A 27152-nucleotide genomic window follows, 5' to 3' on the forward strand; every position below is an offset into this window, starting at 1 on the left:
CCCGCATGATCATATGATCCGATGAGAGACAGAAAAAAAGAGAGCGAGAGAGAGAAAAGAAAGCCCTGCAAAACCGCACATCCGACGTTTATCTGTCAGCCTTTTTAACGACTATCGCGCGCAGCTTCCGGCGTATATACTATCGGTGTTCTCGTTAAATTTACGTCGCGTACACACACATATACACACAGAGGCTATTTACGAGCGCGCGCGTATTTTTCGCCCTCGCGATTATTTGCGTTCTCTCGCTATCGTTTGGATTTGGCGCGTGATGCCGTTAAACACCCGCTTTATCGCGCCTTAATTTTCCCGGCGGATGGATCGGATATTTACGAGCGACGATAAGAATGACACCCGCTTTGCTTTGTAGTCGGGAAGTTCGTCGTATAGGGAGCCCGCAAAAGAGCCCGCCCGTCGTAACGCCTAATTACGTTCGCCGCGGACATATTGTAGGTACATTATACATATTTGCATCGCAAATCTTCCACCGTCGTCGACGCTGTTAATTTTGTTACGCCGGTCTTATATAAGTACGTCAAGATGGAACACACCGATATGAGTGTCGGAAGGGAGTATATCGATATCTTTTAACAGTTTTCAAAATGATGTATTGCATTCTAAAATTGAATCAAGAGATATTTAAAGACGATTTGCGATCTACATAATTTCTATTTTACTCGGAGGAAAAATATATTGTGCCTGTATAACGTATCATAATAATACATATTTGATACTGAGAGACTCTTTTATACGATATTGATACATTATACTTTCAAAATATCGGAACATCCCAAAGTATCGGAATATTGAAGCACCCACAGTATCTTCGATATTTCCATCATATATATCGCAGTATATCGTTACTTATACCGTCGTAAAAAAAAAAACTCAATGGAATTTCGACAAAACTCTCGAATGGAATTTCACATCGCCATAGCAGAAAATGCTCGAATAGTCTTACCCGCATTTAGGAGGGACAATCTCTTCGATCGTTGTTGGGAAGCGATGTTATCTTATCGTCTCTTCGGAGCTCTCGCGTGACTCTCAACTGTTTCGTTACGCGAAGTCGCAAGTTTAACCCTCGACCGGAGTCACGATGTTTCAGAGTGAACTTGAAATCGCGGAGTCTCGTTCGAGTTCCATGTATATATATAATGCTGGCCGCGCCAGGACAAAAGCCTGAAACAATGTAGCAGCAGTAAAGCAATACTTTAGAGTGTGCTTCGGAGAATAAACAAAGCTCGAAGTTTCGCTGGCTCGAGACTATCTCTAAACTCTTTTGTATCTCTTCTCTGCAAAAACTATTGAAAAATATTATACCGCACGATAATACTGAAATATACATTTTACATTCTGTTAATTAAAGATTATAAAATGAGAGGTATAAATTAGCTCTCTTTCCTTCTCGAAAATAAAATTGAAAGACTCGCGAGCGGTATTTAGGGACAGTAATAATTACTTGTTTTAGTCGTGTGCTGCGATCGTCGCTTATATAGCGAGGCAATAAAAAGTCCGAGTTCTCTCGTTTGTAGTGATATATCGTCCTGTGCAGGTGGGAGACGTCTATGAGCAGGCAATCTTCTCCTTTTTTGTCTCTCTCTTTCTCTCCCTTTCTCTCTCTCTCTTTGCGACCCTTTTGGATATTTCAGAGCCCGACTGGAGCCTTTTACAACTCTCTCGGGCGAGGCTCTGCTACGTCGCCTGCGCAATTAGAACACGCTATAATTGACTCGTTTCGAATGCCGGCGAGAAGGTGAATTATGTCGCGAACGCGCCGAACGGCTTCGGATAAAACCGGGTCGAGTGTACGGTAACACACATCGGAAAACGATACAATTCGCCCGGCAGTGCGATTATTTTATGGCCACTTTATTGGGGGGGCCGGGCTTTGGGGCGACAACGCGCTAAGCCACATAGAGCGATTTTATAGACCTGCGCTCCCGCTGGAAGAGACCATAAATCATTAACGCGATCGAGGGTTTGCCGTTGCGGTTCTTGTATTTATTCCCGTAATTCTTGGCTAATTGTTGAAACTGAACGTTCTTTGCTTAATCGTCAAGTATTTTAACTTTTCGAGCGAAACATGTATCAAGATTTATCTTTTGTTCGTTTTCTTATTTTTTTTTTTTATTCATTTTTTTTGTTTCTCTTCTGAAATACTTTTACATAATTTTAATATTTTATTATATAATTGCATAATTTAATTTTTCAGTAATACACGTAATTTAATACATTCAAGATCTAACGCATTCTTGTCTCCAATTGTATGTTTACTTTATTCTCGCTTTAATTTACGTTCAATTGAATGGCGCGATCGAACGAAAACGCATGACGCATGTTTCACGAGAGACACGCGAGCTTATGTAAATGGAGAATACATTTTCACTCGCTTCTCTTTGCCAAAAGTGTACTTTGGCACACTCGACACAGGGTTCTGGCGACATGTCCGTCCGTTTTGTAAATGGATTCGCCGAGGCTCCAGTGACTTTTCGAGAAGTCTAAAAAAAATTCCGCGAATAACAGAGACGATTTGGGGAGCGGTGTGAAAAGAAGGAGGCTTAATGAAAGAAAATGTTTGCGGAGAAGAAAGGTGTTCTAAAACCTGCCTAAGTTGTCGTTCGCGCACTTCTTTTTTTCCCCCCCTTTTTTTTATTCGAATACTCGTTAAAGTTTACGGCTCTCTATGTCGCGATCGAGCCATATAGATGAGAAGCATCAGATTTGCAGAAAAGAATGTTATCGTCGTATTTGCGATCTTGGAGATAGTTATTACTTGCCGCGAAACTTGGCTCGTTCTCTTATTTGCGAATGATGGAACGTAAGATAAAGTTCTATCTTCACGAGGGCAACATTGAATTTCCATTATTTCTCGTTTCTGATTATTCAGTTACTACTTATCGAAGTGGCTTGTCAAGATCGCGATTTGCGAAAGAAATATATAATAAATTTATTTATTATGAAATAATAAGCGCGCTCGCTATTCAGGAAGAGAATATGAAGGTAACAAAGTGCAGGCAAGGAATTTATTAGCATTAATTAATCCGCGCGGAGTCATTGTTCGCCAATAATCATAATCATTCTATTCTCATAGTTCGATTGAAAAAATTGTGATTTGGGAGATGTATTCTGTATCCGCATAGCACGTTGCATCTCACGATTTATCGATGGTATGCTGAATTTTCTGACCTAAATAATCCGCGCGGAGTCATCGAGCGATGACCAATAATCCAAAGTCATTCGACTCTAATCCAATAGAAAAATCGAAATTTATTTGACTCGAAAAAGGTCTCGTCTTATTGGCGAAACATCGCGTCTGATTGGCATCTCGGATCTTCTTCTAGCCATCCTTTCGTTCCTCCTCGTGTCTCATTTTTTTTCATTCGAGTCCGCGCGGACTCGAGCTCGAGCGACTTTTTTCGCATCTTTCTCTACTCCTTTCTCTCGTCTTTTTCGCGATTATCTTATCTCTTATTCCCTTATAAGGCACGCTCGGCCTCAGTTCTTCGATAGGTAAGCAAAAACTGAAACTAAATATGCCAACACTTCTTTTTTTACCACTTTTCGATTGTTTAGGTGTCGCACATCGCACCTCGAGGTGTGAAATCGTCTAGCTACTACATGTCGAGCTGTCATCGAATTTCTTATCGCGAAGATTTATGTCTCAATTTAGTTACTCGTACAAATTTTTTTCATACATGTATCTATACACGCGAATATATCGTCTGTGTAGTTTCGAGTATTGACGTTTCGGATTTTCTATTCGCATCTTTTTCTTATTTTCTTCGCGTCCTCTTCTCACTTTATCTCTAATTCTTTAAAAGGCATGCTCGAGCCTTGTCGAACTCTGTACACAAAAAACAAAACAAAACCGAAACAAAAGATGCCGATACTTTTTTTAACCACTTTCAGTTCATTTAGGTGTCGCGCATCACCGTTTAAGGCTTTAAGGTGTCACATTACATGTCATCTTTCTTATCGCGTATGTATATACACGTGATTTGTATCTCAATTTTTTCATTTACGCTCAAATTTATTATTTCATTCATTTTACAATTAGTTATACACGCGATTATAATATCGGTGTAGTTCCGAGTATTTTCTACGAGCGTAGGAAATAAATGTATACACATCATTGATCTTCTTAAATTCTCAGCAATAAAATAATGTTATAATTAACATATATTAATGCTAATCCATTAATTATTTTTACTTGTATTTCTCTTGTGTAGCTTCTAAAAAAATATTATTTATTATCAATATTTTATTTATTATTAATAGTGTGAAGATTTTAAATATTTATACTTATACAAGTAAATGATTTTGCGCCTGAGATGTAATACTTGTCATATGTTTCTCTGAAGCACTATATGCAAACAAATACATAATATAAAAATCATTGCCAAATATAAATATTTCAGTGCACAATGTCAATCACGCCGATTTAATTTAACAATTAATGTGCAGTTAATTAGGTATACATATAACTTATACATTATAACTTATTAATTATACACATGAATCTTTCAATCAAATAAAATAAATGAATAATAAAATTATACGTAAAAATTAGTCTCTATCAAACAAATTTAATTTGTTGGGAAAACTACTAATGAAAGACAGCACGAAAACTAACTGCGTGTCACTATAATACACGCATATCTTTTGTGGTGAGCTTATTCTTTCGTCATTTCCTCATTGCATTATTCTGACATTATGAAATAACTCACGCATTTGTAATATGACTCATGTTAGCGAATCAGAGTATATATGAAAGGTTTTCGTGCTTAATAAAGAAACAGATAGAGTATGTATAGAAGATATATATAGAATATGCTTGTTAGAAACACTTCTAAAATTCGCGTGCTATATCGACGTGATAACGTGGATTTATCGATAAGAGAGCGGAGTAGCGATAGCAAGAGATATCGTCTATCAAATCCAATATTTGACAACCTATGATTCGTCAACCGTATGTTCCTACAAGCTGTTAACATATTTAATCCCCGTTCTTTTGTGACATCTTTTCGACTCGTCACACAAGTCAGCACGAGGTGAAAGGGGGAGAAAAAATGTGTCGGCAAAGTTATGCATGCAGCATCAGCAACAACTCTTCTCTTAAAAAATATCAAAACAACGAAAAATCCAGCATTGTCAACGCGCGCTTGAGTCGAGAGAGTGAAGATGTATTATAACATCTATTCTCGCGTAACATTTTTTTTTAATTCAGCCGACATTTTTTTCACGGCGCCGTAATTTTCGCGTGAATTTTTTCGACGCGCGCGGAGGTTAAACGTAATTATTTTCGCCCATTATACGCGCGTCCGCCACGGTGTTTCCGTTCCTGTTGTTTCGCGGAAAAGCTCAACGAGCGTATCTCGCTCCACCGGATTTTTTCACTTCCTTCCCTCCGTCACCGTCGCTGTTGCTGGTGCTAGCTAGTGCTGCTGCTGATGCTGTTTCCCTCGCGGGCGAAACGTTTTACAAGGGAGTTCGCGCGCCGAGCCCACTTCCGAACAACTCGTTCCACCTTCCTCCGCTGCTACGGCAGTTCGTCACGGTATAAACGGAGAAACGAGAAGGAGCGAAAGCGACACCCTCCCTTTGTCTTGCGTTTCTCCCTGCGTCGAGGCAGGTGAAACCGGGATACGCATGTGTGTGTTCACTCGTGCGTGCGAATGCATCCACGCTCTGCAACATTAGTTATTCACTAACTATAGACTACGGCGAAGACTGTGGTATCGAATCTTCGCGATAAACTGCTCATTGTGGTATGGAATATAGTAGTCACTCTTATATACAGAACGATATTCATCGTAGGAGCTTATTGTTTGGGGTAGACTGAAAATATATAATATCTATTGTATTATTTCATTATACTTATATCCATTTTGTTACATCTTCTTCCTAATTTTTATGAATTTGTTCCTTTTCTTCTTAAATGTAATAATTTTATTTTTAATTCGTGTTATAATGTTTAATCTAACTCAACTGGCAAACTGAAAAATATATATAAAGGGATTCTCTTTATTCTTTATTATATTTTACGTTAACTTGCGTATTTATATTTGTGTGTGTAAATTGTAGTCTATTATATTATAATGTTCTGTGCTCTTTGTTCTATTAGAATTCACGAGAATAAGTCATTCTCTTTTGTAATATCTTTATGATGTATAATGAAATGACGCAATATATCGAAGCCTTTTTTTATTTCAAGATTATTAATAAATATATAACAATATATATACATATAGAATATTAAGAAACGAGAGAAATGGTATAGCAATTACGTTGACTGTATATTTAATATTGCGATTTTAATAATACGTACTTCCGCAGAGACGCGAACTGGTTCTATATATATTAGCTGTACTGTTTTCTTGATTAATTGCCATGCGGAAACGAGCCACAACGACAACGACGGGTATTTTTTTGGTCGCTTTACTGCCATTACTCTGGGTCCTAACGCGGTTTTCGCATAACAATTACGTCGTTAAATCACCTCGTGCGCTCATCGTCGTTAGCGGTCGAATTGTTGCCACGTTCGCGATTCTTCTCATTTCATTTAAACCGGAGGCGGGAGATGGAGAATCGCTTCGAGGTGCGCTTTTTTTACGACGCGCCCGGTAGAAACACGATATCTCGCACGCCTCGTCGCGCTGACCGGAAGAATACGCCATTAAGAACGATTTATCGCGGATTTGAGAGAGGCAGCCGCGGGCTTTATTTACCTTACAAAGAGTGCCAGTGAGTTAAGCGAGACAATGTCGAGGGAAGCGCACACGCAAAACTCCTTTCGTTCATCACCGGTGAACCGGTTACGCACCGACAACAGTCCGGTTGAGCTAACTCTTAGTTAACGATTCGCCATGCCTCCCTAGATTACAGTGTTAGTCGTAATATGCGGAAAAACTCACGGCGTTCAGAATCGCTCCGAATTTACCAAATCGAGAACACAAACACGCGTTAATGATGCGCAATCTTGCGTTAACGTTTTTCACATCCTGCCTGTAGAGTATCTACGTAGGTGGCAAAATCGAACCTCTTTCCTGCTTACCGCATATTCTTTTTAATATAATACATGTATTTATAGTTTACAAGCATATTGTCTTTTATTATATTTAGTTGTTGCGATCTCAATATGGATATATATAATCAAATATATATACCAATCAAATATATATTAAAAACATATATATTACTTTTAAATCGATTCACATAATGTTCCACATACATTAATTCTTTGCTACTTGCATTATTACTCAACGTAAATTCTATGCTTATATTAGACAAAAAAATATGCAGTTACTGAATACATGAATATTTCCAGAGAAGCACGAGAGGCTTAAATTTAAATTAAGTTAATCTAGATTAACAGCAACCCGCGTAGGTGTAACCAGCCTCGTGGCGCCCGCCCTCGGTGTCGCGATATCCACAATGCACCACCTTCGCATTTCCTACGCGAGAGAAAGACGGATCGCGTCTCAGCGTAATTAGCGCAATAGCGTATAATTCGCGCATTTCGCTAACGCGTGGGCCGCGCGTTTCCTCGGAATCGCAAATGCATCTTAACGTCGCCGAAAAAAAAAATCGAGAGAGGAAAAAAATTACCGACCGTCTTCTGTGCGTCGTTCGTCGTTTAAGTCGCGCGAGTTAACACCCGAAAGAGAACGGATGGTCACAAGGACAGAGGGTCGAGGAGGAACGGGGCAGTTAGTCTCTTGGGCTTCTTTTCATCCTCTTCCTCGCCTTTCGTTTGTCCGTGTCGGTCGTCTCTATTTTCTCTCTTTCTCTCTCCGCCTTCGCCTCCTCCTCTCAGCAGACTACGGCAGGAATCTGCATCGAAACGTGGAGGTCCCTTCTAGGGAGGTCAGGGGACCCCCGTGGATTGCCGCGAGATCCCCGATTGTGATTCTTCGACTGGGAATCTGTGGGTCCCTCCGTCCCTTCATTCCAGCATGAAGCGGTGCGCTTCGCGAATAAAGAAACGGAGTGTCACCTTTCGCGCTGCAGGTTGCCTGATTTACTGAGCGGGACGAGAAACAGTATGCAGAGACGCGAGAGGGTCGGAAAATGTAAGAATAGGATATATATAGAGAAAAAAAAGGAATAAAAAATTACTGTGATGCACAATAGAGCAATAATAATGTACTGCACGATATATAAAAGATACAATAAAACGCACATTTTCACGTTTATTGGACGGTGCGACGCAGAAATAAAATATAAAAAGGAAAACCGTACACGTTTATTTATGTGTAAAATATTTAAAGAGAATTCACACACACACATAATATGCTGATTTTATTAACTTGTTAGTTATTTTTTATTATTTGTGCTTTATTACTGTTCTTTTTTAAATTCAATTATTTTGTGGGTGTATTATATAGGAGAACAGGAAAATAATTACGAACTAGTTTGATCGCGTGCCGCGAAATCATAACTTTGTCATTTCATCGGGACGCGTAATTCGGAGGCAGACACAATTTTGTCGCGCGAGATTTTGTTCACCACTTTATCGTCAACCTATACTTAAACTTTAACCTGCATAATATATTGTAATAGAGTGTTCATGTTTTTGCCGCAAGCTAATTTTCGAAATTGTAGCTTTAAGAAACACTTTTCTGATAATTAAAATCCAAAATCTTTCTTTCAAATTATTTCAACAAATTTTTTTTATGATGCACATGGTAATGAATGTATGCAGTTACAAGTATAAAGCTTATACAAGTTCAATGTTGAATCAAATTGATCATCAGTTCAATTTGTATAAATTACAAAGTAATGTTTTATAGATATTTCTTTAAAGTGCATCTAGAATTTGAAATAGATATTTATTCTGTTCTATTGTATTTTATCTAAATTGCATTGCATATATCGCAGAAAATACTAAAAATTGATTTTGATCTTAAAGTAGCAAAGTTTTCCTCAGAGATATAAAATTTTCTCGGCAAAATGTATATCTTCTTCGTATAATAATCATTTACGAAATATCGAAAAGCTTTCGAGTTGGCGCTTACTCGCTGTCGTTTCGGAGCAAAGTACATATGTATATACGTGTATTTTTCAAATAACTATTTACGTTTACGTTACTCTCGTGTCCGAAGCGCGATGGCTGATTCTGAAAATTTAGCATACAGCTCTCGCGGGAGGCAAGGTTGGGTCGATAGCAACACCACCCTTGGAAAGCTCTTTCAAGGGTGAACCTACGGTAGGGTGGGTGACTCGTCGGTGGTGGTAATGCCGGCGATGGAGGTGGTGGTTACGCTACGCTGATGGTGGTGGTGTGACTATCGACCGAGTGCCGACGACGTGGAACATCGTCGTGGTTGCGCCATAAGATTTCTTGTCGTCTGGAGCGCGGTTTCTTTTTTTTTTTTTCTTCTTTTTCTTTCTTTCTTTCTTTCTTTCTTGCCGAGAGTTTAATCAGGCGTACGTTCTTCTGGAATACCCCTTTATAAATAACATTTTTTCCGCCGAAAAAAAATGAATAGGGTTAGGCTAAATGAGAAATGTTCACTTTCTCCATCAAATTTCAAGATCTCTGCTTCTCTCGCGAGACACGATATATTTTCTTTACAAATTAATTATTTTCCATTATACTTTTTAATCATATTTAATTGTCTATTTACTTTGGAGTAGAAATCATGCTATAAATCAGTTAAATACTTCTCTCTTGTTAAGATACGCTGAATTTCAAGTTCGTCTGAAATTGAACCATATTTATCTTGCAACAAAAGCTCGCTCCGCGCTGATCCACGCGCTCTTCGTGGAAGCAAACGAGGAACGTACCCGAATCTTAATTAGTTTCCTTGTGGAAACTGCGGAACAACAAGAAGCCGGCAGCGTAGAAAGCTAACTTTGCCGTATTCCATGTTGGTCAGCAGGCGTTCGATCGCGGCGGCCGGTCTCGTTTCATCCGCGATCAATTAATCCTCGTCGGCGAGAGAGTTCGCGATCGCGATCGAAATAAGATTTCCATGCAGCGCGCAAGTAATTCCGGTCGCGTTCACGACCATGCATACGTGTATATGCTCGGGTCCAGAGAGAGAAACGCCGCCTCGGCGACGGTTTCTTTCTTTTTCGCCTCGCTCCCGCTCGAAAAAGCCACCGTTTCCTTAAAGGAAGCGCAAAATAATGACGTACTTACCTGTCTCGTCCGAGCGAATCGTTTTTAGACGACACCGCCCTATGCACCCTTTGCAGGTGTGCAGACTTTCGTTCCAGAAATCTGCAGGTTAATGCATACAAATTCGTCGATACATTAATAAAATTACGCGATATCTTGATTCGATGATCATCGATAATGTGTAAGAATTTTTAATCGACGAGAAAACTACGATAAAAATTGCAAATTTAATATTTTTAATGCACAGTTGCTTATCTATTAAAATTAATAAATTTTAGTCTTAGTTTAGAATTGATTTACATCTTCCGAATTTATATATATAGGTATATCGTCACGTGCAAAGTAATAAAAATCCTCACCATCATAAATCGTATAGTTTCATAAATCATAAAATAAATCAACTTTGTATCAATTCTGCTAATTAATAATCTAATTCTTTTGAAGGATTTTTCTACAGAGACTTCAGTTTGACTTTCGGTCGAAATAATATCCGACGAAGGACATTCAAAAATATTATCGTGCGCAGACGTCGCGTTATGCGCTTTATCTCGTTAGTCCACAGATAATCCGTGTAAACGCGTTGGATTCGTTTTATGTTAGGCACGTTAAGCAGGGACGACGCATAGGCGTTTGCGTATCGGTCGTGCCCGGCCTGTTTCTCCCCGGGTCCGTTGAAGCGGACGACGACGAGCGGGAAACTTTATCGCGAACACAACGAACGGTTGACAGCTCCGTGATGCATCGGTAGCGATTTGCATTGGCGTCGACCGCACGGGAACCAGCTGGGATATCTGTGTAACGTCGACGATGAAATTCTTACCATACTTTGGTCGGCATTCCGCTCGCATACTTATCGCTAAACACGCCTGTTAGATTCTCATCTCACGTTCACGTCGTATACTAGCTTCGTTATTAAGTAAATTGACTTTGAAACGAGATGATATCACATTTGACACTAAATGATGTAAACAATACGGCGGGAATATAAATATTTCTGATACTGATATTTGATTTTTTATATTAATTTCATTGATATTATATGAATATATATATTAATATTTTAATATATATACTTAATATATATTATATAATATTATATAATATCAATACATATTAATATTAATATACTTAATATTAATATATATTAATATTGACTTGGTATTAATTCAAAATTCAATTTCGAAAGGTATGTATGAGATTCTGATTAAATAGTGTTTAGCAATCTGTAATCATTTAATTATTGGCGTTAATTCGCTTTAATTTCCTGGTTATTCGGATGTTTGTAAATGTGTGTAAATAATAATAAAAAACCATTAGGAAATTGATTTTCAAATTCAAAAATACAGACATCTCTCGAATGAGAGCGAATCGTATCTTAACTTTGTTAATCTTTCCATATATTCTCTGCGATATTGTCGCAAAGTCGAGTACCTACGATAGACACGTCAATCTAGTTCAATTAGAAAATCGTAATTATATAGGAAATCGTAATATTCGCAACAGCTTGATATACTACCATTTTATCTTTGCGGTTGTTTTCATTATTGTTATCACATTATTGATTCGATTTTATCGTTCTATCTCATAATTAGCTTATAACTATCTTTACTTGGTATTGTATGATTACTTTGATACTTATTGTTATCATATTATTGCTATTATTATTATCATTTAATTTTTATACATAATTAGTTATTATATATATTTTCAATTAGTTGATGGAATATATTTTTTGTGCTGAACCTATTTATGTTTATAGAAATAACATACATGTGTAGTAAAAATTTTCATGTCTAATATCCGTTGTTCTTAAAATTTAACAAAATACTGATGATAGGATTCTATGCAAGCACATTGACAATCTCTTCCGCAAAAATTACTTTGACTCTCGTAGATTTGTCAATTCCGGCATGCAAACTACCGCTATGAATCATCTTTCATCGAGCTTGTAAAATTCCCGCAATGGTCCGATTATCATCGCGACGCGCGCAGATTCCGTAGATATAGTCGACGCGATAATGTTGTTAATTTGTCTCATGGAAAACGCTTCCCACGCGCTTGCACTGGCATTCATTCTCTAGCAGTGCCGTGGGTTTCTAAGGCGCGGAAAATAATCAGCACGGTAAAACGAGGTGACATCGATTAGAACGTGTACACATACTGCATATATAATGTATGTACATACGCAAACGTAATTAAGCTGGTTATATATAGAATATCGGTAGAAAGAAATGATTAGTAAAGCAACATAAGAAAATTTAAAACATAAATTAGATCGGAAATTTTATTATATAATCCAAAAAAAAAAAAAAGATTAATCAAATTTAATAATAACAAAAGTGTATAAAATAAGATATTAAATTTGTGATATTAAATTATAGATGAAAAAGGATAATGAAATCAAAGTCCGAAGCTATCATAATACAAGTCTTCTCTGTAATTTATAAAATAGCGAGCATAGATAGAAGTGCATATATAATGCGGCATTAGTGAGAAACCAGTTACGAGAAATTTCCCGTCCGTGTTTCTCTTAGTTCGCGATAACATTAAACGTGATCTCTTCATATCAGATAATTCAGAGATGAACAGCAACGTTTAATGTTATAACGGTGAAAATGCAGATATATACGCGAGTTTCTCGGTCTCCGGGCAGAGATCATTTCCCTTGGAGGATAAAGGAGATGCTGCTGTTTTCCTCTTTCGTCTTTCCTTCGGATTTTCATTTAAACCATCGCGGGGAGACTTACGACACGCTGCTTAATTCTTACAAGTAATTAAACGGCGCGAGACTACTTGCAAGATGCTTGTAAATGTCGGCCCAAGCCGGTCTCTTATCTACGTTCGTCGCGTTAAGAGTGCTTATAAAGGACAACTGCTATAAATCGGGTTTCTGTGATCTTAATTAAGGGCCAACTACGGAATCTACCTTCCGCCAAATGCATCCTACACATCCTCGACATCCTGTTTCTGGCTCTGAAAAATATCATCAAGACGTCAGTAATTAAAATGATACCGTCTTCATCGCTAAATATTAAGTAAAATGCAACATTAAGGATATCGAATTGATCTATTAGAAAAATTGTACGGAGAAAAGCGATAAACATCTAGAAAATTAAAAAGATTTAATAAACCGTATGAATTAAAATTCCACAGCGAAACATCGAAATGTCACTGAAGCAAAAAATTAAAAATCTCACGGCTGTCGCGCGATAAATATCATTGTGGAATCACCGTGTTATCTCATGCATACGATCGAAGGTCGAACTGCAAATTAACCTCGCATTCGTCGAACGGTTCGCATAATCATCCAAAAGATTCGGTGGGACACTTCGATCGGGGTCGAAATGTCAGGTAAGCGACAGATCATCCCGGATACGAGTATTAGAAACCGAAAGCAACCGCATAACGAGCATCTACCTCTCTCTCTTTTTCTCTCTAATCCCTCCTCCACATCTCCACGCATCTCCGGCCTACCTGTTTGCCCATTTATCTCTCTCCCGATCTTTCCTTTTTTTTTTTTCCCCTTCGAGCTTCTCTTTGCTTTCTCGCTTCCTCGCACGCACCGTCATTCGCGCAGCGTGTAAGGACGATGATTTACGGTTCTAAAGTTCTCTCGCTCGCGCTCATCGCCGACGAGAGAGTCAGGAGGGTCTCTCTCTCTCTTTCTCCGGGAAAAACTACTCGGCCGGTTCCAGCTGGCTTCTTCGTAGCGTCAAGACGCGCCTGGATGGTCGCTGCTAATGCTGCCCGTCGCACGTGAAAAGTAAATAGCGAACGTGGCAACGACTTGTTCATCTTCCACGGTTTGCCCATCTCTCCTTTTGCAGGTTGGCTCTGCCTTCTGCCATCTTCTCCCTGTTAGCCGCGAGCGAGCTTTTCTACGATCGTCAGAGGCACACGGCAGAGAGCGAGTGTGTATATATCTTATCAATGTTTCCATCATACATTCAGGGACGTACGAGCGTGAGACGCGACTAACTTTTTTCTCATCCTTGCCGTTTTATATATACAAAAGATGAGATATATTCGAAATACGGCGACAGCATGACTCTTCTATCTTTGCCTAATATTCTTAGAACTGATCATCAAACGATTACCGTTCATAGAATTCAGATCGCTTCGAAAATTAATTTTGACCCGGGAGCGATGACCGAATTTCTCTCGGAGAAACGAAATCTTCTGTTCTTGCCCTCTTCCATCTCCGCGAAATAAACAAAACTCTTCAACGATCGCGGCGATAACTCGCTAACGACGGACTCATTATGGGGCGGATGCTACTCGGTGCGAAGTTTCGGGCAACACGCGATACATCGATAAACTCGTCTCGATGGCAGAGATATGTCGATAGCAACACGCGATGCAGTTAGAAACTACTGCCGCGATTATCGCGAGTGTTTTCTCTCTCTCTTTTTCTTTTAAGCGCGAGCCAAGGTGAATCGCGAGAACGAGCAGCTCTTTCTGAGACCGAGAGCTTCGCGCCTCCACGGGGCGACGGATCCAATTAGGCGAGCATGAATCCATAATTCATTCCCTGATTAATTAGCGCGCATACACACGAGAGGAAGGGAATGCGCGAGGGACGAGAAGTCGGAGAAGGGATGTAGAAGAACGTTGAAGAAAGGGGCGTGACGAGATCAGTGATCCTTCTCGGCCGCAGTTTATTCGCGAGAGGTAGTAAGGTGTGCGCAGCCTTGTATAAGCGCGTCGGGAACAAAAGGGTATCGCCTCTCCGGCCACACAATCCTGCGATATAGCACCTACCATACGCTTTTATTCGTATTCGCGACCGCAAGGTGTGTGCGCTCTCTTACATCGTTTTATAGGGAGATAAAAGGTATCCCGACATGACAATCTCGCTTACCAGACCCCGCAGGAGATTATTATGAGCCTGTGTATGTGCGAAATTCGGATTCTCCACGCAGGATGTTGTAAAGTTATTATATGGAAGGCTTCCAACACTTTGCACAAGCGTTGCGATAATGCGCGCTAAAGATATGATTCACCTGATTATAATTTTCACGTGGAAATTATTTCATACGTATAATTTCGTTTCTCCGTTGCGTTTATCGTTTGTCCAAAAGTCTAATTTTCAAAACGTTTCAAATTGAAAAGGAAAAACTTTTCTACATAAATATAATTTATATATGTTATTCTTTTGCATATATGTATCATGGAATTTTTAATAGAAGATGATGAAGGCGCTTGTAAGGTATATTTTAATTGATACAATTGGCAAAAAGATTTTCGAAGAATTACAATAATATGAAACACACAATCGCACGAAGAAAAATGCCCCGACTTGGAGTTCATCGACTTCCGGTCGACTCGCGCATCACAATAGAACAGGATACGACAACGTCCAATGTTGCTCGCGCGAAAGAAGCGTGTTTTCGCATTACCTACTGTTCGCTGTATTAAACGCGATGATTGTTGAGAACGTGATGAGTATATAGCGCGTGCTCGCTCGCGAGAAAAAGATCGCTACACCTCCGGTTTCACATCGAAGACAGACGGTACAGAAAGGAAACTCGAGACGGGAAATAGTTATATCAAAATCCGCCCCGACAAGCATTAGCGTCGACGATTACACGCAGGTAGGCACATGGGGGATCTTCAGCTTGGACAAATGATATGCTCGTGCATGTCGTGCGTGCGTATATGTCTCGATATCTGCAGCAACTCGTGCAAAACTCGATGATGCGATTATCGGGCTTTCGCATCCTGATTGAACGAGCGATGTATCATCCGGCTGTTACGATTCCCTTCATCGCGCTTGAACGGTGTGAGCTGCGAGACGAAAATAGAGAAAATGGAAGGTGATGGATCGCGAGCGCGGTTTGCAGTTTGCCGCACGTCGACGCAATTACGAAATACAAATAGCCGAGCCTGAGCGCGATACGAATTTTTATTTTTATTTTAACGATATTCGATCGCGCAAAATTTCGATTTAATTCTATCGCGAGAAATAAAACCCCCTCCGTTCTCGAAATTGATTCAAGAACTTGGCACTTACGCTCTTTATTAGCCTTCGCCTCGGAATCCTTTAATTTTCAAGATCAATCGAGTCAATAATTACGTTTCCGTTTCAACTGTCACGAGGGAGAGACCGCCGCCAAATTGATCAAAGAATGCGTCTGAAGTTTGACGAAAATTTAATCGGAAATGCCATGTATACCGTCGCAAAACGTGCCGCGCTTTCACGCAGGCTTTGGTAAATCCGATCTTACCCGTGTATTCTGGGAATTGGGCGATTCAACTAACTGCGGCACGGTCTCTCGCATAGCTGCGGCGAATATATATGCGAAAGAGGGAGGCAAGAAAGACCGTATTTTCAGTTCGCGGAGGTTCGTGATATCGGAAATATCCTCCTTTTTATATCGGTGGTTGAGCGTTCCCATAATCGCGAAAAAGATGTACCTCTTGTGTCGTATTGTGTCGTATATATAAACACATCGTAGGAATATCAGTATACTCTATCTCGTAGCCATACACATTCTATTAGAGAGAAATTTGCATTCGTAAAGTTTGATTTTTTTTAATGTCAAATGCTGCGGGCAATATTTTTAATTAATTGATATTATAATTAACTAATATTTTTAATTTACTGTAATTAAATTTATTTGGAGCAAATCCTTGCAACGTCTCTCTCCGCATTCATTCAAGAATTATAAAATGTTATTTAATTGTTTTTAAGCTGGTTTTCTCCTAATTTTGGAGCCGCAAATATGTTACAAAGACGAGAGGCGCGACGAAATATCAAAATATCCTGTATATTATGACTCGCAGCGAAACGTGACGCTTGATAGCGTTCTGTGTATATTCGCACAAAGGCCCGAGGTATACAGTTGTCGGGCGCGAATGTGCGTATCGCACCCGGGGGCTCTAACAAATAGTTCCGGTTATCGGTGCTTTCGCGCGCGACTTACAATTAGACTCCCTTTCTCTGCTTCTCTCGCACTCTTTCTCTCTCCGCACCGTTGCATCGTTAATAAACTCGCCCAGGAGGAGAGTATATGTATGTTCGAAGGCCAAGTTTAGATGTCCAGATTCGTCGGGCAAGATAGATACCAGAAGGAGCTTGCATGCTGCGCATGTAAACTATGCTCAAGTTAACTTCCTGAGATACTATATACCTATATATATGCAAACTGTACGTCAAACACTCTATTCATATCGAAATTGTGCTATTTTATATTTCCAATGAAAGTTGTTTCAATGACGAATGCATCCTGTGTGTATAATATTTGTTAAGAAAATACATTCTTTCGTAAGAAAGTCATATGCACATTAAAATAAACTTGAATGCATTTTTCTTATGATATATAGTACTCTTTATATTTTATATTATTTATGTTTTATTTATTTTTATTTATTAATTATATTTTATTTATATTTACTAGAACAACACAAGCGCACACTATACGCTATATGAAAATAGTTATATGTTGTAAATAATATGTTATAATGCCTCTGCGATTATAATATTTTTTGACAGAAATCAGCTGATAACTGTCAAAAATATGTATTAATCGAGTGAAAGTATTGTAACATATTATTTAAAACATATTATTATTTTATTTTGAACATAGTAGCAGCAGTGAACAGCTGAGCCTTCCTCGGATAATTTCTACAAACGACAGTGTAAACTCTCTCTCGGGCGATGATGCAAAATCATCGAGAGACAGCGGGCGTTCTGTTCCTTGTTTTTCTTAGGCCTTCGCCGTAGTTCAGGGTGGCGGGGGTGAGCACAGTGAATTCATGATTAATGCTCGTGACGCGGGATTTGATATAAAACCCGACACCAGTTCGGACCGCCGTCAGTTTTACCAACTAACGAGGGAGCGTAACGCATACCTTATCCATACTTCGCCATAAATCTCACCACGCGTTTTGATTTACGTACCTTTAGCAGCAGCAGCGTTCGCAAAGAATCTCGCGCGATATTTCGCCGAACCGCTGTTGCTTCTGCTCGCTCTCTCTTCTTGTGCCTCATCGCTGTTTGTCCCTTTTACGAGCGCGAATACAATCCCGATCCTCTGCCCTCGGCGAAAATTGAAAGTCTCTCTCGAAGAGAAACGGATTGACAGCTGACAAATCGCTATAAATAAATGCGTTGCATTTTAACGCGAAAGGACGCCTTTCGCGACGACGTTTTTTCCTTTCCATCCGACTCGCCGAGGTGAAACGAACTTCAGTCGACATCGATCGAACATGTCCAAAATTAAATGCCACATATATATTTAAAAGGATTTGTGAGCTATTAATATGTATAAACTTTTAATTAGTTGTTGCGTCACACAACCGAGAGCTAGGCGCATGTTATTCGTAAAAACTAGTTATGAACGAGGATATAGAGAGCAAAAAGAGCGCTAAATTTCCATAAAAGAGGAGTGTATCGTAACCCACACACAACATCGGCCCCCGCATATTCCAGGCAGCAAGGGCTAGACTTTAAAAGTGATTTATGGCCCGAGTCCCTCCTGCCTCTTACCCCCCAATATTACCTTTGCTTTATGCGATACATTAATGGATATTCATTTCATCAAATAAATTTAGTGTTATTATAGTTCCACGAATCGCTTGCTGACATACCAGCAGCCCGCAGGATCAAGTTCGATATATCACGCACGATCCTTGTAGTATCGATCATCCTCCTACGTCCTACGTAATCCTCTTCTCTAAAAAAAGATTCTCTTCTACCTCGATAAAAAAATGAGTGATGTAAGAGGCGAAATTTTCGCATTCATTTATATATATGCATTTGGTAAACTAATCAATTAATTATTTTTGAGATGATGCAATGAGATGTGAAATATTCGTGTGATATTCGCAAACGCGGAAATATATTCGCCGACGATTATATGATCGATGCGGGGATTTATTATATCATCGAGGCAATCGTTGCAGAATATGATTTATAATAAAATGTATCCTCTCTATAACATTTTATTGAAAGTGCAAAAGAGCGGAATTATATCGAAGGGATACATATACGTATACATATGTATCTCGTTGACGGATTAACGATACTCCGAAGCGGACTTCGTAACGAGGCGAAAATCGAAAGCGCGTACATCTCTATTGAGCGGCATCGGGGGAGTCTCGCGTTGCAGCTGCAGCGGATGCATCTCGCAGATGCATTTCGTACGCCAATCGGCCGTATCGGGGATACACGAGCCACACACGTAGCAGTTTCTCCTCCTTTATTTCAACGTGGTTAAATGCACGCCGTCCGCTACGGCGTCTTATAAATAGCGACGCGCCCGCGTCGAGGCGCTAGCACAGTTAACAAACGGTAAAACTAACACCGCCTCCTACAATAACATTTCGCTCCGGTCACGTGTTTTCCGCGGGTCGACTATTATAAGATCCATGACTGCTTCGATCCCCTCTGTCTCTTTTTCTCTCCGTCTCTGATTTTCGCTCTCCTTCTGCCCCCCGTCCTTCCTCACTCTTTGCCCTTTAGCCTTTGCGTTCCCTCTTCGTACCCTTTTCTCTGTACCCGATCTCCGAGAGTCTCCGTTTCGACACACAGTTGTATTTTTCGAATAAATTTTTTTTCAGTTCGTTAATTGCGCGAATATAAATTTTTTTTACATTATAAATATAATATGGAACGAAATAATATGTATTAGCATTTATTGGTATCATCTATTTCACATAGTAGCATAAAACGGTGTCTTAATTAAAACTCTAATTAAAACGTTTCATGTAATTTTTTTTCAATGACAATTCAATAACAATTTATTCACCCCAACTTGAAAGATTCTTTATGCTCATCATAATTTATATATTATAATAAAATTTTATTCGAATATAAATCATATCAAATCATAAAACAAAAGTAGTGAGAATCAAAAATAAATCAGACATTCCTTGAGGAATTAAAGCTTCGACAAAATACCTAAATTTTTTTTGGAGGGAGGGGAATTTTGATTCTATCAAAATGCAAAACAATCAAGTATCATCATAATCAGCAAAAATTAGCCGTCGCTTGTCTACAGAAAAGAATAGCCACAAATCATAAAATAAAAGTAGTGAGAGTCAAAAATAAATCAGACATTATTCCTTCAGGAATTAAAGCTTCGACAAAATACCTAAATTTTTTTGGATGCATTTTTATTTCTTATCCATGAATAAAACTTTATTATTTTCTCTCTCGATCTCTTGTGTTATTATTTGCTATTTGTTATTGGTGAATTTATTCGGGCCCTCGAGTGCCGAACCCCACGATTCTGCGAGAAGAGCATACCGGTTTCGGGTCCGGGTATCTAGCCAACGATCGAAACCCCGACGTTGATTTATGTACGAGACATCCGAACGCTACGCCCTTGCTCGTTAAGGTCGAGCGAGCTGCCAGACGCATCCCGCGCCGGCCGGCTATTTAGGCATCGATCGCCGGCTCGAAACTTTTACGAAACAGCGCGGATACACGCAGCACGACTCGCTGCTGCAGAGTTACCCGACCGGGTTACCGAAACGGCTCGGCTGCGTGTGTGCTTTGATAGTCCGAATTGCAAACGAAGCGGCGCGTGCATTCGACCGGGTCGGCTGTTCTCGCGCACGTTATTCCCTCTCTTTCGCTCGAGATTAAATTCGAATCTATTCGGTATTCCCATAGTTTCCTCTGTGAAACGCGAATGAAATACTCTATCTCCAGTAAATATTCTCTCATTCTGCGAATGGATTACAAGCTATTCCGAGAAACGAGTTATTAGCGAGAATTGACTCTCTCTTGATGCTGGAAAAATATTACTGAAAGAGTGGATTATTAATACGTGGTGTATGGTGTATCACATGTAAAAGATTATATAAATTATTAATAAGAGACTTTTTTTAGATAAATCAAACTCTTTAAATTTATCTTTCACGTATATTAAAATATAATTAGAAAATATGATTCTTATTATATTAATTATTAAATATTATATTGTATTAATTCATGAAACATTTTTCAATGTTTACTGATTTATAATTATAATTAGCAATTAATGAATAAAAATGAAATTATAGAGAAACAATGGCTAAATATGTTGCGCCACTATGCTTCTTATAATATAATTAATTCCATCGTGGAAAATGATAAAAGAATACCATTTGTTGCAGGCGGCAGTTATGCGAGCTACGCAGTCATGAAGAGAATATCCTTGAACATGAGACCCGCACGACGGACGAAGCTCTTTCCCGCACGAACGATGACGTGCCTCTTGACGTTACTGCTTTTCACAATCACGTTGTCAAATGTACAATCGGAATCGGTGATGAATCCGATGGGTACCATCGTCGGCTCGGGATCGGCAATTTCATCGTCGTCCTCGTCCTCGTCCGGCGGCTCCTCATCCTCTTCATCGTCGGTGATCGGCGTGGTGTCGGACGGCTCCGGTTCCGGTGGCAACGGGGTGAACGGAAACGGCGGTAACGGGGTAATCGGTAGCGTCGGTGGAGGCGGTATAAGCGGAGGCGGAGGTGGACATTCAGGCATCGGGGCTGGCGGCAACAACGGAAATGGTAGATGCGAGGAGATCACGATTCCCATGTGCCGCGGCATCGGTTACAATCTCACCGCCATGCCCAACGAATTGAATCACGACACGCAGGACGAGGCCGGCCTGGAGGTTCACCAGTTCTGGCCGCTCGTCGAGATTAAGTGTTCGCCGGACCTCAAGTTCTTCCTGTGCTCCATGTACACGCCGATCTGTCTACCGGAATATACGAAGCCACTGCCCGCCTGTCGTAGCGTCTGTGAAAGAGCACGCGCGGGTTGCGCCCCTCTTATGCAACAATACGGCTTCTCGTGGCCGGAGCGAATGGCGTGCGAGCGTTTGCCGAATCACGGCGAGGATCCGGAGAATCTGTGCATGGAACAGGACAATCGCACGAGCAGCAGCACCGGTCCAGGCGGCGGCAACGGGGGCACGGCGAGCATCGGTGGCGGGGCACCACCAGGTCCACCGGCGCGGCCCACTCGGCCCAGCAAGACGTCGCAGCCGGCTCGCTGCAAGCCGGGCAAGAATCAAAAAAACTGCCAACATCCCCCAGGGGAGAGGACGAGGGATTGCTCGTGCAGATGCAGAGCGCCTCTCGTGCCTCTGGGGGCGGGTGGCGCGGTGATACCGGGTCCGATAAGCGCCATCAGCGGCACCGTCATCGGGAGCACCGGGGCCAACGCGGGAGCTGGTCTGGCCGGCATGGCCGTAAGTGGAATAATGCCGGCGCCGGCGCCACCGTCGATGGGGGGCATCGGACGAAGCATCATCCAGGAGATCGCGGGGGTGCCGGATTGTGCCCTGCCGTGTCGCGGCGCGTTCCTCACCAACGAGGAGCGCGAGTTCGCGGCAATCTGGCTGGCGTTATGGAGCGGCCTGTGCGCCGCCAGCACTCTCGTCACCGTCACCACGTTCCTGATCGACACCCAGCGTTTCAAGTATCCTGAGCGGCCGATCGTCTTTCTGTCCGCCTGTTACTTCGTCGTCTCCGTGGGCTATCTGTCGCGCAGCATCTTCGGCCACGAAGAGATCGCCTGCGACGGACCGGCTCTGAAATCGGGCGCCCAAGGCCCGGGCGCGTGCGTTACCGTTTTCCTCATGATCTACTTCTTCGGCATGGCTTCCTCCGTGTGGTGGGTGATCTTGGCGTTTACCTGGTTCCTCGCCGCCGGCTTGAAATGGGGCAACGAGGCCATAGCTTCGTATTCACAATATTTTCATCTGGTAGCATGGTTGGCGCCGACGGTACAAACAGTTTGGGCGTATGTGGCGGGTGGTGTGGCCGGTGATCCGGTGGCTGGAGTCTGCACGGTTGCTCCCGAGGGAGTGCGCAACTTCATCCTGGCGCCTTTATTCGTTTATCTTCTGCTTGGCACGAGCTTCCTACTGGCCGGTTTTGTGAGTCTCTTCCGAATCCGATCGGTGATCAAGCGCCAGCCTGGTGCCAAGGCGGACAAACTCGAGAAGCTGATGATACGAATCGGCGTGTTCAGTGTTCTCTACACGCTACCAGCCGGCGCGGTGTTAGCTTGTCACATCTACGAGTCATCTCTGCGGGACGAGTGGCTCAGCTCGCTGGCATGTCCCTGTCGACCGCGAGCGAGACCACTCTATTCCATCCTAATGCTGAAGTACTTCATGGCTCTCGCAGTTGGTAGCACCTCAGGCGTCTGGATCTGGAGCGGCAAGACGGTCGATTCTTGGAAGCGACTATGGAGGCGTTTATTCGGCGGTAATCGCGGTTCGGGCGGTCATATGGGCCCGGGCGGTGGCATGGTGGCTGGCGTGACCGGCATGAGCAGTGGCATCGGCAGTGTCGGCATCAAAGGCGTCATGGGTCGCGGTATCGCGGTACCGTATCAAACGGCACCTGGTCCGGGCAGCGCTTTACTACCGCCGGGCAGCGTCGCCAGTGCGTCCCAGCATCATCTGCACCATCACGTACTCAAGCAACCGCCGCTCTCACACGTATGACGTCACCAATCGGCGGGGGGCGACATGAACACCGCTGGATGCGGCGATCAACAGCCACAGCAGCAGGAGAGGCCTTCCGCCCTCAGCAACTACGGGCCCATCTAGCCCTTCGCCTCGGCCTCGCGCAGACACAACGCGACGCCGCACACAGCGCCGCATACGGCACCGCATACTCCCCATTCGGCGGCGACCATCTACTCCAGGAGGTCGCTCGCGTCCACGACGGGGCCGCTGACGCCGGCGCACGGAATCGCGCCCTCCTACACGCAGGCCACCGAGGTGTGAAGGAAGAAACACGTGTGGAGACACGCGTGGAGATTGGACGACGAGCGGCCGCGGTGCTTCTCGATTACCGATATACGTATTTAGCCTGTACGTGTCTTCTCCCGCGGGAATCTCGAGGAATCCTCTCTTCAGCAACGGACCATCTCGTCAGTGTCTTCATTTCATGTTGATTAATTTCAAAGAAATGGTATATCGCGAAAGAATGAATCCTGGTGAGTGATTGGAAAAACGATGCAACACGTTCCTTTTTTTTCTTCTTTTTTTATAACATCGACGGGGAGGATCGCTCGAGTGCCGCGGTATAGTGAGATTGTGATTTAGAGGAAAAAAAAACTCAGTGGCACGCGTAGAACGTACATACGTGCGCACGATAGCAATGAACGTGGTGTCGATAGATTTATCTGTCTTTAATCCGTATCTCTATCTATCTCTCTTTAATCTTTCTTACATCTTCTCTCGTAAAAAGCGGTGCTCGTAAAGCCCGCTAACGTGTCCGTCTAACGTGTATCGTCTCGTCTATTTATCTAATCTAGCCATAAAAAGCCATGTCGGGAATGTACACACACGGATGCGACGCGAAAAGCGGCAGCTTGCTTTTTCCTCTCTCCGTTCCTGAAAGGGGAGGAAACTTCTGTATCCTCCACGAAATCGCGCTATAAAGTCCAGGCTCTTTTCATACCGACTCTTCGTCACTGCCGCTCCTCGCAATCGAAGGGAGTCGCGAAACTCTGAAAGTATTTCCGATGAAAGCAAGCTGTCGCTCGCCGCTCGCGACGATGAACCCGCGACGATGGGCAAAAGCGAGTGTACAGGACAGACAAGTTAGAGTAAGTGGGATGGACTATTGTAAATATTGTTCTTAGATGTTAATTGATGCTGTAAATAAAAACGGTCGCCAGGTACGTTGTAGGGTGTTGACGCGAGGACGATCGTGCTCGTGGCGAGCGTTGCACATTGTATCCTTCCACAAGCCCTTATCAGCCAAAAGTTGTCGCACTCGATGTAACCGGGAGAATCCGTTAATTGAGGACGCTTTGTGTCAAGTTGTCAAGCCGAACTGGAATACGCCGCTATTTTGCCAACTTTTCTCGAGACAGATAACATTCAATCTCTTTGATAGTTAAAAGATCTTATTTTAATCATATATATATTACTTTATTTTATTTAATTTAAAATTTATTGATCGTCAAAAGTTCTTTTAACTCAAAAAATCGAATCTGTGGTGAAAAAATGATAAATCATCAATGATTTTTTATTGATTGATTGATTTATGATTTTTGTTGAAGAAAGAAGCTTGAGGAAGGTTGATGAAATTTGGCATAAATGTTATTTTGTTGAGAACTTTTATTTGATAAGTCTATAATTAATATTATATCACAAATTATATATATATATAAAGTTATATATTTTTTAGTTTTATGATAAGAATAATTTAATTTCAGATTACATAACAATTTTTGAGATCTGCTTCCGCAATAATAGACCGACCAAAAAGCGTCATTATTGCCACGAGGGGACGATCGTCATGAAAACTAGGTCCACAGTACGCATTCGTACAGATATATAAGTATATACATATAGGTCTGCCTCGCGAAGATCGTACGATATAATTTAACAAACATGTCAATGTATTAGATCGAACTTTTTTTATACCGTAAAGTAAGAGCGTGTCAGAGTCTTGTCGCGTTCATGTCTTAGATCATCATAAAGAACCTATGATAACGGAGAAACAAAAAAAAAGACGCGACGCGCTTTTTATTCTAACTACATTTCAATGCGATGATCGGCTCTTTTGCGCCACGTGTCGCGAATAAGGGTGAACGAAACGAGCGATGGGACGATTTTGCCTTACGGCGGGCGCAAAGGAGCGCGAAAGGAAATCTACATGCACCCCGAACCGTAGTAGATGGAGGAAAATTATGCACGCGCGCGTATGTCATTCTCATGTAAATCCCGACGATCTAGAAGTAGCCCCCAAGCGTGAGATTACGCGCGAGATATAACGGAAGTAACAGCCCTTAAGTATATACATATTATACGTGTGACGACGTCTTGTCACTAGCAATATCAGCAGAATCTTTTCTAGTATCGGAAATCGTAGACAGAAAATTTGAATCAGAGAACACTATGGCATCTCGTAATAGAACTACGATCGGATATATTGAAACGTAATTATTCCGACAATATTTGAACGAAAATTTTAGATAATACATATATTTATTGGACTGCGGGTTTTTTCAAAATCCGTAAGAATGTTATAATGTGCAATTTGTAATGCAAAGTTTTTTATTGACCGTAACTAAAGATGAGAACAGAGAGACGGCATGACGATTCTAAATCACTGCCCAGCTGTATTTCTTTACGAGATGTTGCGAGTGCACAAAAGCGAAACGACTGAAAACGAAAACTGCCTCATCCAACTTAAATGCCGTCGAGACCGTCGTGTCTTGGACGGAAACCTCTGCCAAAACGGAACGTACACGCGTAATAGTGTTTTAGAGTAGCAGGAGTAAAGACGTCTTATAATTAGTATTCACATATCACGCCAATACATAACCGAGAGGGAGAGGAAAGGGGGAGGGGAGGGGGAGAATAGTCGATATCGCGTTTAAACGAAAGTGAGAAAGAGGAAAGAAAAAGGAAAGTGCCAGAATGCGAGTCTTGAATACAAATACTGAGAAACGCGGTTTCTCCTCCGCGGATATTCAAGATATCCCCAAACCAATCTGTAGAGAGATGACGTTAGAGAGAAACCAATACGGAGTTAGGAGTCTTTATAAGTATTTGTAAGCCACTTTTTGTCACACTAATTGTCAATAAAAAAGAGAATACTGTGTGTATCACGAGTGTGTGTTTCGAGAACACGTGTTCCGAGATCGGCATGTTAGAATATATCGTCCGCAATATTTTCCGTGCTTCGCCGAAGCGCGATACACATCGGAGCCTCTCTCTGCTGCCTCCCCTTCTTTAGTTTTCATCCGTGCGTTTTTCCTCGTTCAAGCATTTTTACGTTATTCTCTGACTCGCGTGACGAGTTTCACACGCGGCCGACATTGGTCGCTTTGTACAATTTTTACGTTGCCATAGTAACTGTAGATGTAAAAAAAAAAAAAAAAAATTAATCGACCGTCTCTGTCGCGGTCAGTCGCAAAAAATAATATAAAATATATAGATATATATATGTGTATATATATATGCACACACACACACGTCCGCGTGTATATACATACGCGTATATTCAAAAATGTATACGATTTTTAATACATTTTATTATTATTTAA

The 27152-nt window shown here is 41.4% G+C and overlaps 1 protein-coding gene across 5 annotated transcripts in view; it reads left to right on the top strand.

The window, feature by feature from the left end:
* Positions 1-27152, top strand: part of Fz2 (frizzled 2) — a 97797-nt gene extending 70645 nt beyond the window's left edge. For all 5 annotated transcript variants that reach the window (XM_083048820.1, XM_083048819.1, XM_083048822.1 and 2 more), the window contains one exon: positions 21233-27152. In XM_083048820.1, coding sequence (XP_082904946.1) covers positions 21233-23586 — 2354 coding nt within the window. In that variant the 3' untranslated portion in view covers positions 23587-27152. The remainder of the gene's footprint in view (positions 1-21232) is intronic.

Source organism: Prenolepis imparis, unplaced genomic scaffold (genome assembly GCF_030444845.1).
Source record: "Prenolepis imparis isolate NDT839.2.m4 unplaced genomic scaffold, iyPreImpa1.0 SCAF_10, whole genome shotgun sequence".
Lineage (NCBI taxonomy): Eukaryota > Metazoa > Arthropoda > Insecta > Hymenoptera > Formicidae > Prenolepis > Prenolepis imparis.